At 37.8% G+C, this 18621-nt stretch overlaps 1 protein-coding gene across 1 annotated transcript in view; it reads left to right on the forward strand.

Annotated features, from left to right (window-relative positions):
• The first annotated feature begins 3979 nt into the window (after positions 1–3979).
• Positions 3980–18621, forward strand: part of LOC307003967 (E3 ubiquitin-protein ligase rnf213-alpha-like) — a 77476-nt gene continuing 62834 nt past the window's right edge. The window contains exons 1-18 of the mRNA XM_079622892.1: positions 3980–4200; positions 5794–5912; positions 10306–10457; positions 10801–11459; positions 11575–11635; positions 11792–11949; positions 12084–12150; positions 13130–13275; positions 13349–13519; positions 13597–13808; positions 13891–14180; positions 16318–16574; positions 16900–17115; positions 17243–17435; positions 17593–17648; positions 17968–18121; positions 18232–18384; positions 18480–18578. Coding sequence (XP_079479018.1) covers positions 5807–5912; positions 10306–10457; positions 10801–11459; positions 11575–11635; positions 11792–11949; positions 12084–12150; positions 13130–13275; positions 13349–13519; positions 13597–13808; positions 13891–14180; positions 16318–16574; positions 16900–17115; positions 17243–17435; positions 17593–17648; positions 17968–18121; positions 18232–18384; positions 18480–18578 — 3150 coding nt within the window. The 5' untranslated portion in view covers positions 3980–4200; positions 5794–5806. The remainder of the gene's footprint in view (positions 4201–5793; positions 5913–10305; positions 10458–10800; positions 11460–11574; positions 11636–11791; positions 11950–12083; positions 12151–13129; positions 13276–13348; positions 13520–13596; positions 13809–13890; positions 14181–16317; positions 16575–16899; positions 17116–17242; positions 17436–17592; positions 17649–17967; positions 18122–18231; positions 18385–18479; positions 18579–18621) is intronic.

Consider the following 18621-nt stretch of genomic DNA (forward strand, 5'->3'; position numbering starts at 1 on the left):
GGTATCTTTGTCTTGTTTTGAACGGATCCACGTATTTGCCGGGACACAAATCAAAGTGTTGCCGCTGTTTAATGAAACATGCTCATAAAATGAGAAGGAGAAAGTAGCCGCATTTACATTACTACCCTTCACTATGAAACAGTGGCTAAACTAACGAAAAAGAAAGCTTCAAGCCCAGAAGTTTCCAAGAAACACAGCAGTAATGACTTTATGAACTTCTTCACTTATAAGATCGATAATATCAGGGACAAAATTATAACTATGCAACCGTCTAATACAGTATTGCATCAGGAAGTGCATTGTAGTCTCCCTGAGGGAAAATTTGATTCATTCATTGCTATAGGAGAGGAAGAATTTTGCAAACTCGTCAAATCATCTAAATCGACAATGTGTATGTTAGACCCTATACCGACTAAGCTGCTGAAAGAGATGCTTCCAGATGTCATAGATCCTCTTCTTAATATCATTAATTCATCTTTGTCTCTAGGATACGTACCAAAAACCTTTAAGCTAGCTATGATTAAACCGCTTGTTAAAAAACAGCAACTCGATCCTACAAAACTAGTCAATTACAGGCCGATCTCTAATCTGCCATTTCTGTCAAAGATATTAGAAAAAGCAGTATCCTCACAACTGTGTTCCTTTCTTGAAAGAAATGATATCTGCGAGGATTTTCAGTCTGGATTTAGACCGTACCATAGTACCGAGACAGCTCTCGTTAGAGTCACAAATGATTTGCTCTCATCATCCGATCGTGGTTGTATCTCTCTATTAGTATTACTTGATCTTAGTGCTGCATTTGACACCATTGACCACAACATCCTTTTAAATAGACTCGAACATTATGTTGGCATTAGTGGAATTGCACTAGCATGGTTTAAATCATACTTATCTGACCGTTATCAGTTTGTAGCAGTAAATGAAGAGATGTCTTATCAATCACAAGTTCAGTATGGCGTACCACAAGGCTCAGTACTAGGACCACTGCTGTTCACTCTGTATATGCTACCATTAGGAGATATCATTAGGAAACATGGCATTAGCTTTCACTGTTATGCCGACGATACTCAGCTGTATATTTCTTCAAAACCTAACGAAACCTACCAATTCACAAAATTAACGGAATGCATAGCTGATATAAAAAATTGGATGACTAGTAATTTCCTACTACTAAATTCAGAAAAAACAGAGATTCTAATTATTGGACAAAAAATTTCCACACGTAATAACCTAGAGTACTGTCTAACACTTGATGGCTGCTCTGTTAAGTCTTCGTCGTCGGTTAGGAACCTGGGTGTGCTCTTTGATACCAATCTTTCATTTGAAAGTCATGTGTCTAGTATCTGTAAAACCGCTTTCTTCCATCTTAAAAATATATCTAAATTACGTCATATGCTCTCAATGAATAATGCAGAACAATTAGTTCATGCGTTCATGACCTCAAGGCTAGATTATTGTAATGCTCTACTGGGTGGTTGCCCTGCACGCTTAATAAACAAACTACAGCTAGTCCAAAACGCAGCAGCTCGAGTTCTTACTAGAACCAGGAAGTATGACCATATTAGCCCTGTTCTGTCAACACTGCATTAGCTGCCTATTAAACATCGTATACATTTTTAAATATTGCTGATCACTTACAAAGCACTAAATGGTTTAGCTCCGCAGTACTTGAGCGAGCTCTTAACGCATTATAGTCCTTCACGTCTACTGCGATCTCAAAATTCCGGCCAGTTAATAATACCTAGAATATCAAAATCGACTGCTGGCGGTAGATCCTTTTCCTACTTAGCACCAAAACTTTGGAACAGTCTTCCTACCATTGTCCGGGAAGCAGACACACTCTGTCAGTTCAAATCTAGACTAAAAACACATCTCTTCGGCCTAGCATTTACATAACACATTATAGACTTATAATTAGGCTGCATAGTTTAGAACAGCCGGGACCGGGAACACTTCCCGTAATCCTGATGTACTTGGTACATCATAAGAAGGATGATGTACCAAGATGAAGGATGTACCAAGGATGAAGACCACCGGAACCAGGCCGTATCCAGATCTGATGAAGGACCAGCGCCAGGACACGACGACGCCGCTGACCTGAAGTGTCAACCAGTCTCTCCTCCTCTCCACTCCGACTTCAACCAACTGGACAAATACTCTGATTTATTCTGAACTTCATACACTGTTCACTCATTGGCCAGAGGAGAACTGGCCCCCGACTGAGCCTGGGTTCTCCCAAGGTTTTTTTCTCCCTTCTGTCACCTGATGGAGTTTTGGTTCCTTGCCGCTGTTGCCTTACCTTCTGGCTTGCTTAGTTGGGGACATTTAATATTCAACAATATTATAGATCTGCCTTAAAGGTGGACGATGATGAAATAATTTTTTTTGTATTTTCATGTTATCACTGTGAAGCTGCTTTGATACAATCTGTATTGTAAAAAGCGCTATATAAATAAAGATGACTTGACTTGACTTGACATTTTTTCCAAGTAAATTTAGGTGTCTTTTTAAAAATAGGACACTTGGAGACTCTAAAAGGACACCAAATGATACTGTATAAGGAGTCCATATAATGAAGAAAAATACAGAAATAAATTATTTTCATAATTCAGTGTATTACAGCAAAGAGCTCATTTACATTTTAGACGATTCAAGCTGGAAAAAAAACAAAAAAAAACCACTTAAACACCAACAGACATGCAGTGTAACAATTACAAAACCTTGATGAGAAACGACAGAGAGAACATGGGATAAGAAGTGTGAGACCAGCAATGTGATGACACACAGGTGAATGCAATAATTCATGACGAGTCCGCGCAAAGGATTATGGGGACTGAAGTTCGTGGCTGAGTGTCAAAGGTCAGAGAAGGAGAGCCCTCTGGTGGTCATCCTGCGCACACCAGCTGGTGTCATGGGACATCACACAACGCCTCAGGATGTTAAGTGAATAAAAATGCTTTTTTTATTTGTCAAAACAAACAAAAATCAGCTACAATGCAAAACACAAAACTGAATGAATGCACACATACATAACACACACACACACACACTGACTAACACACATAACACCATGTTTAGGAGTGATTAATATTGTGAAATAAGAATGTTATAATGTCAAAACATAAATCTGAATAAAAATGGCGAATGAGCCAGTGAGTGATGCTCTGTAGACATCTAGTGGCGGTTTAAAGTATTACAAATTGAGGCAAATACATAAAAAAAAATCCATAAAAACTGAAAATCTGCACAGTAAAAATATTACTAAAGTGAGTGATATACATTTGTTTAAAAAAAATATTGCATATGAAACGATTGGATGGTTGGAAGGGTGTGGTTTGCGATTGCTGTGATGTCATGTGAGTGACAGGTTGCCCCGCCCTCATCCCAGTGAACACATCATCGCTGCATTTATTTATATTTTTATAAAGATTACTATGAATTTAATTTTACACATGAATTAAAATAAATAAATAATGATGAGCACGGATAAATCATTTATAATAATGCAATATTCCATTAAAAAAAAGAAATGCCCATTTTATTTCATGGTGAATTTATTAGTCACGTTTATTCTTTTATTTTTTATTTTATTATTTACATTGCATTATGTTTTAGTTTATGTTTTGTTCAGAAGCTGACGTCCTCCAACCACAGTAAGCGGAACATGTTTAGTATAAATAAGTGTCTTTAAATAAGGGCAAAAAAATTAAGAAATATTGTATATTTTTAGTCAAAGGGTTTCACTTCTACCTGCCTAAAAGTTTTTTTTAGCAAATTTCAATTTTATAATTGGGGGGAGATAATTTATTTAATATACTTTGACCTGAATGAAAAATAATACCTGAGGGGGTATTTTCTAAAATAACTAACTTGATCCTTCTAGCATAAGCAATATTATAATATAACATAATTATGATCACGATTTTGACCGTTTTAGCAGCCAGTTTATTGAAATATCAGTTTCATCTCACGATTTCTGAAGAAGATGGTGTTATTGGCTTGTAGGTTTGGATAAACATGAAACTCACGCCCATTTTTCACGAAACGAAAGTTCAGAGATGTTGAACTTCCTCAGTGTCTTCTTTGCGTGACAGTGGAGTGTGTGTGTGGACGTGATCAGATCTGTGTTATTAATGTGTCAAACACACGATGACATGTGTGTGTGTTGACCTGTGACAACTGAGCACACCTGCACTACAGGTAAGACACAAACCTGAGGGTCCACTTGCCTTTATAATAATCTGTGTGTGTGTTTAGCTTTAGCATGTCACACACACACACTGACACACGAGGAAGAGCTCACACTGCGAGTTCGTCTGGGTCGGACATTAATAATAAATCATAGATCATATCGTGTCTTCAGCTGAAGTAACGTTAACACGGGCTCTTCATGGTTTGAAGTGAACTTGCTGGTTTCTGGTTAGCTTGCCTGTGAACTAGCGTTGTCGTGTTTGTGTATTTCGGGCTGTGTGTAGTGCAGTTTTACTGATATAATACTAGTTTATTGTGCACAGACCGTGATATTAATCTGTCTATAGATGTGAGACGTGTAAATTTTGTGTTGTTTAATAATATGTTAGATTAGAAGATGGTTGTGAAATACAGCTTCGCCATTCAGACACGTCATGTAACTGTAGTCTGACGTCAAATAATATAACAACTGTATGTATAAATGTTACATATCCATGTACGCTTGATGATTAAATTAGTTATGTCTATATTATTATAGTTTCATTTTTATGGTCGGTTTCTTCTTGCTCGTAATACTTTTAATGCACAGTGGATTGAGCGACAGCGGCCTCTATTGGGCACTTGTGTTGCCAACATGTAGAAGTCAACAAGTTTTTATTTACTCATTTCTATATTCATTTTAGATCAATTTATGTGTTATCTGTTTTTATTTTATTTATGTGTTAATTTATTTGTTTTAATCGGTTCTTTTGATTATGTTTCTGTTGTGAAAATGTCCACGGAAGTCAGGAAAGGCGGGCTTTTCCCACAATTCCCAAAGAGGTGTGTGTGTGTGTGTGTGTGTGTGTGTGTGTGTGTGTGTGTGTGTGTGTGTGTGTGTGTGTGTGTGTGTGTGTGTGTGTGTGTGTGTGTGTGTGTCACGAGCCGACTCATCCAAACAGAACATAGACCCGGAAATACGTGTTTACAAAATGCTTTCCAGTTAACAATAGCAGTGCAAAATATATTGAATAATGATTATGTAATGTAGGAAAAATGAAGCAAACTCTATATATATAAATACACATTGGGTCAAATCAAAAGTAGCAGACTGTATATGGCAAACCGTTTTTACTTTTATTCATTCCCAAGAAATGAATTCTTGATATCAACAATGACATTTTATATTGATTATTTTTACATTTACAGAAATCATATCCTGATATCAACAATGGAATTTGATTGGCAGTTTAGGGTGATATTTAACTAGTGAAAATACAACATAACAAGAATGTATAGTGTTTACTAGTTGAAATGCAACTGTTGATATCAAGAACTCGATGTGGTCATGATTGACTGAATAACAGTCGGTCTGTGTCTGCAGTGGTTCTCATGCGTTCTCGCTGTGAGGTGTTCTCCACTTCTCCTCCCGGACACGTCTGGAGGGAGTGGGACATGTGCTCACTGAGTTTCTAGATGATGAACTTTGATTTATAAGTAAATGGAAATTGAAAGCAATACGGAGTTCTTAGAAATCATGTGACCTCGTGTGTGTGTGTGTGATTATAGTGTTATTTAAAAGTGGGCACATCCCCGTAAAGCTCCTGCTTGTGCTCTCTGCAGACGTCCCCTCAGGATGAAGTGTCCTAAATGCAGTCACGAGTCTCGGGACGAGGCACCCAGATTCTGCAGTGCGTGCGGCTGTGAGCTGATGATGTCAGAGTCATGTGACACGGCGCCGGGTGAGTTACACATCACATTTCTCTCACTACGATTTTACGTTCTGTTGTTTGTTCTGGAACGCTTTACAATAAGGTTCAATTAGCATTCGTTAATAGTAGTAGTGATACATAGAACCGTTGGGTGAAGCGGTCATAGCCGTGTTTTATCGTGAATAAAACACAGCTATTGACCAATCAGAATCAAGGATTGGAACTAACCGTTTTATAAGTCGTGGCAGTGTCCTCAACTAACCACCCCACACACATAAATCAGTGCCACATACTCACACTAATACCTTAGTCTATTACCCTGTGTGGGTCACACTTTACATTACCGTCATTAATGAATAACTACACGTATACCACCGCAATATTTAACATTCTAGTTACTACTATTAACTTACGGTACAATAAACTCTGGTTAATGAAGGTAACACTTTACAATGAGGTTTATTAGTTAACATGAACTAAGAATGAACAATACTACTTCAGCAATTTATTAATCATAGTTAATATTAATTTCAACATTTACTAATACGTTATTAAAATCAAAAGCTGTATTTGTCAACATTAGTGCGCTGTGAACTAACATGAACACACAATGAACAGGATTTTTATTAACTAACATTAACAAAGATTAATAAATAATGTAACAAATGCTCATTGTTAGTTCATGTTCATTAACTAATGTTAACTAATGAACCTTATTGTAAACTTACAATTGTTTTTTTCCTTATTTTTATGAACTTTCATTTTATTTCTGTTCAAGTTTAATTAAATGCAGACTGACATTTAGACGGGACATGTAACGTATAGCACACTCACAGTATGGTGTACAGAAGTGTCTGAATTAGCTCCGCAACCCTGTTATCATGAAGTGCCCCACCTCAGAGTAACGTCTCAATTGAAAGATTAACACATTTTAAACACAAACATTACTTGATCAATCACAAACTTGCTTATTTGATGAGGAATGATGACCTCAATGTATCAGGGCGAGGTACTCATGTCGTGTCACATTAGGGCTATAAACGATTAATCGCGATTAATCGCATCCAAAATAAAAGTTTGTGTTTACATAATATATGTGTGTGTATTGTGTATAATTATTTTGTATATATAAATACACACACATGCATGTATATATTTAAGAAAAATTTTGTTGTTTATATATAAAATAGATACGCAGAATGGCGCCGCCGGTGTGTGTACACTCATAGAGAATAATGTGTTCGAATTTTAAATACGAACCGCTGCACTTCTCGTCCGATGTGCGTTCGCTTTAACGTTACAGTTTTAGTGGATGAATGATGAGCGCGAGACGCCATAATGGAGCCAATAAGATTCTGAATGGAAAGTTTACTTTTAAAAAGTTGCCAAATGGTTCAATTGACAAGACCAATGTGATCTGTGTGTTGTGTCGTTGTGAACTGAGCTGTCATCTCAGCACTTTCAGTCTGAAATACCACTCGATGGTCAAGCACACACACCGCTGATGCGTTTCTACACCCACTCGTCAATATCAGTAACGTCACCTCGTCAGTATTTCTGTCACCCTTTTATTGATGGACAGTGTTACATTGTGTGAGAGATTATTTGCTCCAAGTGAGAATGTTAGTGTGAAATTGAACACAGTATATGCCAATGTTGTTTTCAATGAAAAACGTTTGCACAAAGCAAGCCGATCCACTTTTCCATGTTGATAAGAGCCTTAAAATGAGAAAAAATAATGGGACAAAAAGAAATCAAGAGACATTTAGAATAGATACAAATGTGCGATTAATCGCGAGTTAACTATGACATTAATGCGATTAATCACGATTAAATATTTTAATCGTTTGACAGCCCTAATTTATAAATAATATAAATTATATGCAGATATATATGCAGTATATAAATGCAAATATTTCTCAAATATATATATACATGCATGTGTGTGTATCTATATATACAAAATAATTATACACAATACATGTAGGCTATATTATGTAAACACAAACTTTTATTTTGGATTCGATTAATCGTTTACAGCCCTATATCACATTATCATGACGAATCCTGCTCTGTATAGTTTATTTTGGATGCGATTAATCGTATCATGCGAGTCCTGCTCTGTATAGTGAATAAATGCACTGTTTCGGACACGGCATCATATGTGTGAAGGTGTGCATGTGTGTGTGATGCCCCTCGTGATGAGAGTTTCCCGTCTTCTCTTTCCACACAGCTCTTATCAGTTGTTGTTGAAGAAAGTCTCTTGTCATTGTGCTGATGCTTAGAGTCAACATGAAATCAATACATGTTTCTGCTCTTCTCGGCACGATTCAGGTTTTTCCCAAAGGGGGAACGTTTTTCTTTGTAATCTCCTTCAAAATATATATTTTTTTCCTGCGTTCTCAACTTCTCAGGCCACCAAAACACCTTATGTCACGCAAATGAGCGGCCAGAGCGCATTTAAGTTTTCTGTTTTCAGTTAAAACGGTGTCGTGTAAGCGGCCCCTAAATAATAACCAGTGATTTATTCAACGGAAATGAATCAATGAAGCTAACTTTAGCTGGACAATAACTTTATTCTAGAGCCGTTGTACAGCAGAAACTATCTGTTGCATTATTATTGTCCTGTTATCTCTGTAAAGCTGCTTAGAAACACTCTGTAGTGTAAAAAGTGCGGTATAAATAAGGCTGACTTGACTTGACTAGTTTGTTAAGGGTTAACTAATTTTGTGCAAATGTATCATTTGAATGGATGTGCACAGTCTGTAAAAGTTCACATGAACATTCACACACAAAAAAATTTTGTTCCAAACTTGATTTTCTTTCTTCTGCGCACCACAGAAATAGTTTTTGTCTGTACAATGAAAGTGTTCAAGCTCCAAAAAGGATATACAGGTTTCATGAAATTAATTCATACAACTAATAACATCAAACCTCATTGGTTCTTTGTGTCACATAAATGAAAAAAACATTTGATGTTATTGATGTGACACTGTTTTTCATTTGGTCTCTGTGTACATGAGATGAACAATGTTTACATTTAATTTGAGAATGAATAACCATTTAATTGCACTAAGGTCACATTGTATTATTACATTCAGAAAGTGTGTAAAATACCAGTGCATAACACAGTGGTGTTCATTTAAACAATATTTATTCTAAATGCCAAGCCTAAACTAATTTCCTAAACAAAGTACTGTACAGCGGACACACCTCTGCCGGAGTGTGTGTGTGTGTGTGTGTGTACTCTCTCTTTTGCATGCTTTACATCAATAGCATTAATGGTTAAGTTGCTTTGTAATATAAGTTGCCGGCCGCACGTTTCAGGTTATGTGGAAAATATGGTACGTTCTTTTTGGTGCTTGACTGGTAACGCAAAATATTTAGCATTATATATAGTGAGATTTTAAGAAATGTGCTTTAAAACATACAAAGCATTTGGATTGAAACCCAACAAGACACTTTTCATCATTCAGTGAATTCCAGAGGAATGAAATCAAGTCTTGCCCTACTTTTGTTTTCTTGTTGAACATCCAGTTCCACTCAGAAATACTTCACATTACAGAAGCGAAATGGGTTGAGAACGATGTTTCATGTTGACTGTAAGTCATTACTGTGGTCAAGTCAAGTTCTGTTCTCTTTCCGTCAGTGAGTCTGCTTGTTGACAGCAGGTGTTCATCACTAACGCCCAATCATCACTTAAGCATCTCATTAACTTTAACTCTGACTCAGAGTTATCTGAACTCTCGGTAAAGATTCATTTAACTCTGGGGATTTTACTGTGTACATAAATGGCCTATGAAACATATAATCTTTGAGTGAATCAAGAGATATCGCAACACTTTTAAAATAACTGGTAAGATAAAACGCATATAGTTTAAAGCGGCTTGTCTCTCGCCTCTGACAGATACTGGCGCTGTTTAATTCAAGTCACACTTATTTATACAGCGCTTTTACAATATAGAGTGTTTCAAAGCAGATTTACAGAGATAACAGGAAAATAATGCAACAAAGTTTGTTTCTAGAAGAAAATAGCGTCACAGTCCAGCTTAAGTAAGCTCAGCGATGGTTAATTTTAGTTCATTTATATATATAGCCACTATGGAGAAAAGCGTGATGTCATCATCCAGCTCAGTTCAGTTCTCATATAATGGTGTCAATGCAGGAGATCAATAATAATGTTGAATATTAAATGAAATGTCCCCAACTAAGCAAGCCTAAGCGGTAACCGATGTTGATAAGTTATTTACTACACCATTTTAACAGATCTGATTTCATCATTCAAGGAATGTGACAGTCAGTCCTAAAGATAGGATTGGAAACTAGAATTAGATGCAGCGTGAACAATGCCTTCGTAAGAGGTTATCAGTAGTTTTAGTCTGAGTGTGTATGTGCGTGTGACCTTTGTTTTTGTGTTTATCAGCCAAGGCACAAGACGAGTCTCAATCATCCTCAAACATTGACACAGATGCAGCAACTGATCTCAGACCTGAGTCTGAAGCGCTGGATCTCCAGAATGCCAATGTTTCCCCGAAGCGTCCCAATGAAGATGCCTTACCGAGCCCAAAGAAGAAGGTGCTGGATATGACAATCAGTTTAACATTTACATAGTCCTGGATTCAGTTTTTTCTCTTCTTCTTCTTAAGATCCTTGCACACTGAGTCCGAAATTCTCGCACGTTAAAAAAATAAACACATCAATCACTTTTGCACACTGTTTAGAAAAGTTCGTCCGTCATAAAAAAATTCGGATCTGGTTCAATTTTCTGTGTTTTCCGCATCCGTAGCAAGCATTTTGAGAGGTGTTTTGACAATTCAGGGCCACAGAATCACGAATACGAAAAAACTCAGTGTGCAAGGACCTTTTATTCTGAGTGTTTTGTAATGTTTCTTGCTTTAAATGTTAAATGCTCCTACAGAAAAGAAAGAAAAAGAAGAAAAAAGCTGGTGTTGCAGAGGAGCCTTCGTCTCTGACCTCTGAACTCTCTGATATATCTCTGACTGATAAAGAGAAGAAGATGGAGGAAGACCAATCTTCTGACAGTGAGGGCTCTCACTGCACTGTGGAGGACATGCCTAAAGCAGCCGAAACCTCTCGCCTGAGCCCGCCTGAGGCCGAAACCTCTCGCCTGAGCCCGCCTGAGGCCGAAACCTCTCGCCTGAGCCCGCCTGAGGCCGAAACCTCTCGCCTGAGCCCGCCTGAGGCCGAAACCTCTGCTTTAGACGCTGGGAAAGCTCAGTCTGATAGGAGTTGTGTAACGCCTGGAGCGACGGAAGAGCGGATCAACACCAGCACTTCTCCACCAGTGTCAGAAGAAGCAGATCAGCAAACTGAGAAAGAGAAAGCTGGACATAAGAAGAAAGGACAGAAGAGTAAATCCACGGGAGCTCAAACCGCTCTCGATCAGAATGCTAATGTGGACCAGAATGCAAACATAAAGAGCAGTCAAATGGAGACGGACCGTCCGGATGAGGAAACGGAGACCAACCGCCAACAGAAGAATACAGGATCTGACAAACACACTGAAACTGGGGAAGCAGAAACCAACAAAGAAGTTCAGCCTGTTAAAACAAAAAAGTATGCAAACGCCTTTATATTTTGATAAATGCTGCTTCGTTTTTTAAAAAAATTCTGTTTTTTTTATTATTGAAATGTCAAATAATACTGTATACTTTGACTTTAAAAATTACAGAAATCAGAAGAATGAACCACAGAAACAGGAAATGGTATTTGGCCCACAGAGTAAAGCCAAGGTAAACAAAAATTAAATATTTATATATATATAAGAAAGAAGAGCTTTAGCCAATCAGACATGGTTATCAGCTTACATTGTCCACATCTAAGAGCCCAAATGTTAGTTGATTCTCTGGAAACTACAAATGATGACTGTGTTATTTTGCGTGTATAAGAATGCTGCTTCCAGTGGAGATCCGGCAGTGAAGGTTGAGCAGAGTGAGAAGCAGAAGTCGGCTCGTTCTGACCAGAAAACTGAATCTGACAAACACAGTGAAACTGGGGGAACAGAAACCAATAAAGGAGTTCAGCAGGTTTCAGCGAAAGCCAAAAAGTAGGTCAAAGCCTTTGATGTATTTTGAGAAATGCTTCTTTGTCTCCTTTTTAAAATAGGTTTTTAATGTCTTTTTTATTATTATTATTAAAATGTCAAATAATAATCTGTACTTACCACTTTAAAAATGACAGAAATCAGAAGAATGAACCACAGAAATCATCACAGGAAGTGGCATCTGGACCACAGACTAAATCCAAGGTAAGCAAAAAGTGTATATATGATTTCAGTTATTTCACAGGTCCTTACAGCCGCCAACAGCAAAAGAACCAAAACCGAACAAGCAAATAAATATAATAAACAGTAGGATAAAAACACAAAAATATGTTTTATTATGTATTTGTTTTTTAATATGGAAAAGCACATACTCTCTTTCTCCTGCTCCCACTCAAACACACACACACTCACACAGAAACGTGTTGTCAGCGCTAATCTGACGATTTTATCAGTAAAATAGTTTATCAGTAAAATATTTCAACTCGGATCAATATTTCATGTCTAATTATTTACTTATGTGGCAAGTAGCCGTGTATTAAGCGGGATATTGTACATCCAGCCGGTTGTTATCACAGAATAAACCTCTTCAGTGTGATGGGCTTCACGTCCTGATCACCCTGTCGGGGTTTATTCTGAGATAACAACCGGCTGGATGTACATTATCCCGCTTATTACACGGCTACTTGCCACAAAAGTAAATAGTTAGACATGAAATATTATATATAGACAATTATGTGCTTACATAACATAACACTGGATGGTGCAATTGACCAATAAGAAACAAGTATACCACAGAGCCGTGTAATAAGGCTGTATATTTGGTTACACTTTATTTTAAGGTGTCATTGTTACGATGTAATCATATATTTAAGTGAGTAATACAGTATTAAGCAACTACATGTACTTACTATAGGGTTAGGGTTTGGTTGCATGTAATTATGCATAATTTACTGTTATTACTATGGTAAGTACATGTAACATATGTAACAAGGACACTGTAAAATAAAGTGTAACCTTAAATGTATACACTGTATATAAATATATATATTTGCAAATAGAGAATGTGTCAACCTCAAAGAGCACAAATGTTAGTTGATTCATTGGCCAGACTGATATATTTGGTCTGTTACTAGAAATTACAAACATGGAGTGAAATTATGACGTTTTGTGTTTTTGCGTGTAGAAGAATCCCGGTTCCAGTGGAGATCCGGCAGTGAAGGGTGAGCCGGAGAAGCAGAAGTCTGCTCAGGGAAAGAAAGACTCTGCTGCAGACCAGAAAGGCAAAGAAAGTGGTGATACAGAGAGTCAGTGTGTGGAGCTCCCAAAAAGGTAGGTTTTCATAGCACTAAAGGTATCATTTTTCTCCCCCTGTATTATCTCATTCATATTTTTGAAATTGCAGGAATCCAGCATCAACTCAACATATAAGTTCCAGTGACCGACTCACCATTTACTTTCATGCAGTCCTGTCAAAAGACTTCAAGTTTAACCCAGATGAGGATTATATTTTTGTAAGGGCCGGTAGTCACATTGGTAACTGGGATCAAAATCTTGTCGAACTGTCTGTGTCACGGTTAGTAAAGATTTTCAGGACCAGTTTTTGATTATTCATTACTATAACCAGTTTATTTAAGAATAATTTGATTTCAGGGATCTTGGAGAGCATGGATTTCTTGTCGGAGGGAAATTTGTTTGCAAAAAAGTTGACGCTGAAACTGTGTCCATCCCCTACAAGTATGTAGTGTATAAAGCAAAAAAGAAACAGAAGTATGAATTAAACTATGAATACATCTACAAACTGGATTCAAATGAAACCACCAACAGATGTCTGTTTGTCAAACCACATCTCCTAAATGATGAAGGTAGGTGAAGCTCACCAGAAGTCCTTTTTTTCAGACTTTATTTTTTATAAGAGACTTAATTTGTTATTTTGGTGTATTGCAGGGGAATGGCATCAGTATGATGATATCATCTGCACAGAACCATCTAATAATATGTTTGAATGGTTTAAAAAGGCTGTTTGGCCTGATCAGAAGAAAAGTGTTCTCCAGGGAAGGAAAATCGCTGGTATAATCATGCTGGAAAATATCTTTGACCTCCTGACAAGCTGGAGCAAAGTGAACCTCAACAACTTCTTTAGTCAACTCCGACAGTTTTATGAGATCTATGGAAACCCTTATGTATATGAAAGGAAACAGACGCAATGGTACCAACTCGATTACAGTAAAAAAGATGTAAGTAAACCATTAGTACCTTGACATATACTGAACACATTCATAAGATTAGTTCCATCAAGCAAGAAAATTCTGTCATCACTGCTTCGCTCTCACACATGCAAAAAAATACTACAGAATATTCAGAGTAGTGTTTATTACATACACTCACTTGAGCACTGAGAACAACGTATTCTTGCAGTTATCTAATCAGCCAGTCGGGTAGCAGCAGTCTATAAAACATATATGGGTCAGGAGCTTCAGTAAATGTTTACATCAGAATGGTGATTTTGACTGATTGTTGGTGCCAGACAGGCTGGCTTGAGTGTTTCTGCTGGGATCTGCCTGGAATTTTCATGCACAACAGTCTCTAGAGCAGGGTCTAACTCCAAACTCGGTCCTGGAGGGCCGCTGTCTTGCAGAGAATTTAGCGGCCCTCCAGGACCGAGTTTGGTGACCCCTGCTCTAGAGTTTTCTCAGAATGGTGCAACATCCAGTGAGGGACAGTTTTGCAGACCAAAATGTCTTGTTGATGAGAGCGGTCAAAGGAGAATGGCCAGACTGGTTTGAGCTGACAGAAAAGGCTTCGGCAACTGCACAGCCTGATCTGAAGAATATTGATGAGGCACACAGACCGTAGGGTCAAAGTTTTTGATGCCAACAGCATGAATCATGGACCCAACCTGCCTTGTGTCAACAGTCCAGACTGGGGACGGTGGTGTAATGGCGTGTGGTAGACATTACCCTACGCACCTGACTTCAGCTAAACGGGGCGTCTCCACATTGACACCTGCTTTGAGTCGGGTGACGTCTCGCCCCTTATGAGCCCTATCACTCTGGAATAAGGTCCCTAGCAGAAGTGTAAAGTCCAGGTTCAGAAAGTAAAAGTCCTCAGTATTTTGTTCCAATCACCTGGATTAACTAATGAGTGTAATCAGCTGGCTGAGTTCATGGGTGAAATATGGCAGGACTTTTACTTTCTGACCCCTGGACTTTACACCTCTGGTGTTCCCCTAACCTGCTGCGCAGCAGTAACAGACAGACTTCAGACAATGCCTTTGAAAATGCTCTAATTACGGCCAGAAGGATCTCACATCAATCACAGAGAATCTCCCCGACTAAAGGAGTACAACAGTTTATATAGAATAAGTGCATGACTGAGGTGACATAATTTTTCTCTAATATGATTGGTTCTTCATATGAATAATTCTCTGCTACCTGATACCTCAGATAGTTGTTATCAAAATGATTCAATCCACATTGCAAATCAGGTTTATTGGCAAAATGTACAGACTTTTGGCTGTTTGCAATTAACAAATCAAACAAAGGTAATTGAAATAGCTCAACACAACAAATGTTTCAAGTGGTTTCCCCAAATTTTACTGAAAATGCAGCTTTTGATGACTTCTGCAGTCTCAAAATGATTCAACCCCCTGATTAGGATCCCTCACAACAGCACACATCTGCTAAACAGGTGTTGTTTCATTAATCAAGGGCTTCATTAGCTGCAGCAGGTGTGCTTGAGCTAGAACACATGAAACTGACTAGGTTTGTTGAGTGACACGTTTGACTACATGTTAGAAATATGGCGAAGTCAAAAGAATGGTCCAAAAAGTTAAGAGAAGTGTACTAAAGATGCTTGACATGAAGGGGTTGAACAGTTTTGAGTCATAAAAATTTGCATTTTCAGTTGAATTTGGGGAAACCACTTGAAACATTTGTTGTGTTGAGCTATTTCAGTTACTTTTGTTTGATTTGTTTATTGCAAACAACTGAAAGTCTGTACATTTTGCCAATAAACCTGATTTGCAATGGGGTTGAATACTTTTGATTGTTGATGTATATAATTTTGTTCTAAATATCATATGTGGTCTGGTCACATTCAATTAAAATATGGCCCATCAGGACATGTCATTCAAGTTTGATATCTACGATGTCTTTTTTAAACTTAACAGCCCCAGTTGACAAAAGCACTTTGCAATATTATTTGATCCAATATACACATGAAAAAAGAAGTTCATGCATGTTTAAAGTTTGAGACAATAATGTAAATGGCTAAAGAATATAAGTTTATAAGGACTTTTTGGTGAGCTATGCCTCTAAGAGCACAGACCAGAAGACGTAATCTAGTGTTAAAATGTAAATTTCATCCTGTCAGGTGAGCAAGCTTCTGAAGCAGTTCATGCTGGAGCGGGTGACCCCAGAGCTACAGGACAGCGGGGGAAAGAGTGGCTTCATCAAGGAGCCACTGAAGGCTGCCCTCATCATGCTGTATGTGTGGAGCTGTTACGGTCTGGAATTAGACAAAGGAGCTCTGTCTCGTCTCTGCACTGCCCTCTGCCTGCCCAAATTACCTAAGGATGAATTCCTGTCCTTCTGGACTGACCTAACAGAATCATTCTCAGAAATAAAAAAGTGAGTACCGTTATTTTGGTTACATTTAAATTATAGAGATCTCAAGAGAACAAGGAATAGCGCCCCCCAACCAACTGATCAAACTGAAATTCAAGTCATTGTTTACTGAAAGTTATGCCTTCCACCAGCTTTAAACCATCCAGTACAATATGCTATTTTTATTTGTGTTTTATAAATTGCCTAAGTAGTTTTCCGACAGAATGCCACAGATGCTGTCAGGGAAGCTTATACAGTTTAATATGCCAAGATCAGACCTGCGTCCAGCTTGTTTTGAGTAAAGTATCAGTATCTAAAAGGTCTTGATAACATTGGTTACATTCTTCAGCTTGCCTAACATGGTGGAGACGCTGATCAACAAAGTGAGAGCCGAGGACATGCCCAGATGGATCATCGTAATTCCACTTCTGCACCTTCTCAAAGGCACTTCAAAACCATTTGAGCCAGTGTTTAACAAGGTCAACCCACAATTTGGGCCGAGCTGGGCAGGACTACAGGGACTCAGATTATCTGCTGTACCTTCCTACAGATCCCAAGATAGAAGGTATTACATTTGTCTGCATGTTTCCAAATGTTTTTTCTGTGGTTTTAATTTTTAATTTCCAGGTATAAAACTTTTGGGTAAAACTTTTTTATTTGTTTTACGTCATTGTCGGATCCCTCTACTTTAGGGCACTGTTCAATCTCATGAAGGCAAATGGACATTTGGTTGAGGTAGACAGACTGCTGGCCCGGTCTTGGATGTATCTGATGACTATAGAAGACTTGCCCGAGTGCAGCACCACTATACATGTAGAGCTCCTGGACATCCTGCAGCTTTTCTCCATGAAATGCCCCGATGATATAAACTACACCACTTCCACAGTGAGTATCAAGCCATCACCAGAAATAACCATATATGTACAATCCAGAACAGCTTAAATTAGCATGTAATGTACCTTTGGCAAATAAAAGGAACTGTAACCAAGAAAAATGCTGCCGTTTAGACTGTCCATATTTAATTATTATTATTTTCCCTTAGAGTGTACCGGACACTCTGGCACTCATTCAAAGTCACTTGCTCGAACAAAGATACAGGTAAAGTTCTTCAACTTAAATTTAAGGAACAATTCAATTAATTTCCATCTGAATTTATTTGTTATATTTCAATAAGTTCTGGTTTTATTGCTTTTTATGTAAATATATATTTGTAATAAGTTGGTGTTGAAGTGGCAGTTAGTCACAGCCCAAGTTGATTGGAGAAGTGAAGATAATTGCCGAATTTGAAAAAGAAGAAATAAAAAAAGGGGCTTGTAGCTAAAATGTAAAAAAAATTACATTAGATAAATTTTGATCCAAACAAATCCAATAGCCCTATCAAGTTGTATTGGTTAACTTGCTTTCATTACTGTTGCAGCTGTCTGAATGAGGAGTATGGCATTCAGTGCATACAAGCAACTTGCAAACTTCTAGAGAAGATCTGCAATCTAGTTCATTACTATACACAGAATTTAACTGATATTCCTGTTGCTTGCATGAACCTTGTGGCCTCTGTATCAGGATTTGCCCAGGTAATCCATCCTAAGATCATATTATCTTGGTTTAAAATGACTGATTAAAGCCAATAAACATTTAGAAGACATCCAATTGATTCAATGTCAATTTTAAATTTAACCCTAAGAGAACGCAAGAAGCAGACACTTTTTCTGAGAAGACTCTTGCGTTACTCAATGATGCAAAGCGGACTGTGAGAGCGTGGATCAGAAAAACTTTCAACGGCAGGCTTTTAAACAGCAGTTTATATGCGGGTAGCAGCTTCACTAAAGATGTTGAGGTAAGCAGAACAAGTATGTTCATCCAAACTAACCAGTTTAGTCCACATTTTTAAATCTTTATAATTTATTATGAAATGTTTTGTCTGTTTTACAGATTTGGAATAACATTATTGCCGTAGATTTCACGAGTAAGGACTTCACTAAAGAATGGAGAGAGACATTTACAATGGACTTTGAGGGGAAATATCAACAGGTAATACAACACTGTTCCAGTATACACATCTAGTTGGGTTGGG

This window comes from Phoxinus phoxinus, assembly GCF_949152265.1.
Source record: "Phoxinus phoxinus genome assembly, chromosome: 1".
NCBI classification, from domain to species: domain Eukaryota; kingdom Metazoa; phylum Chordata; class Actinopteri; order Cypriniformes; family Leuciscidae; genus Phoxinus; species Phoxinus phoxinus.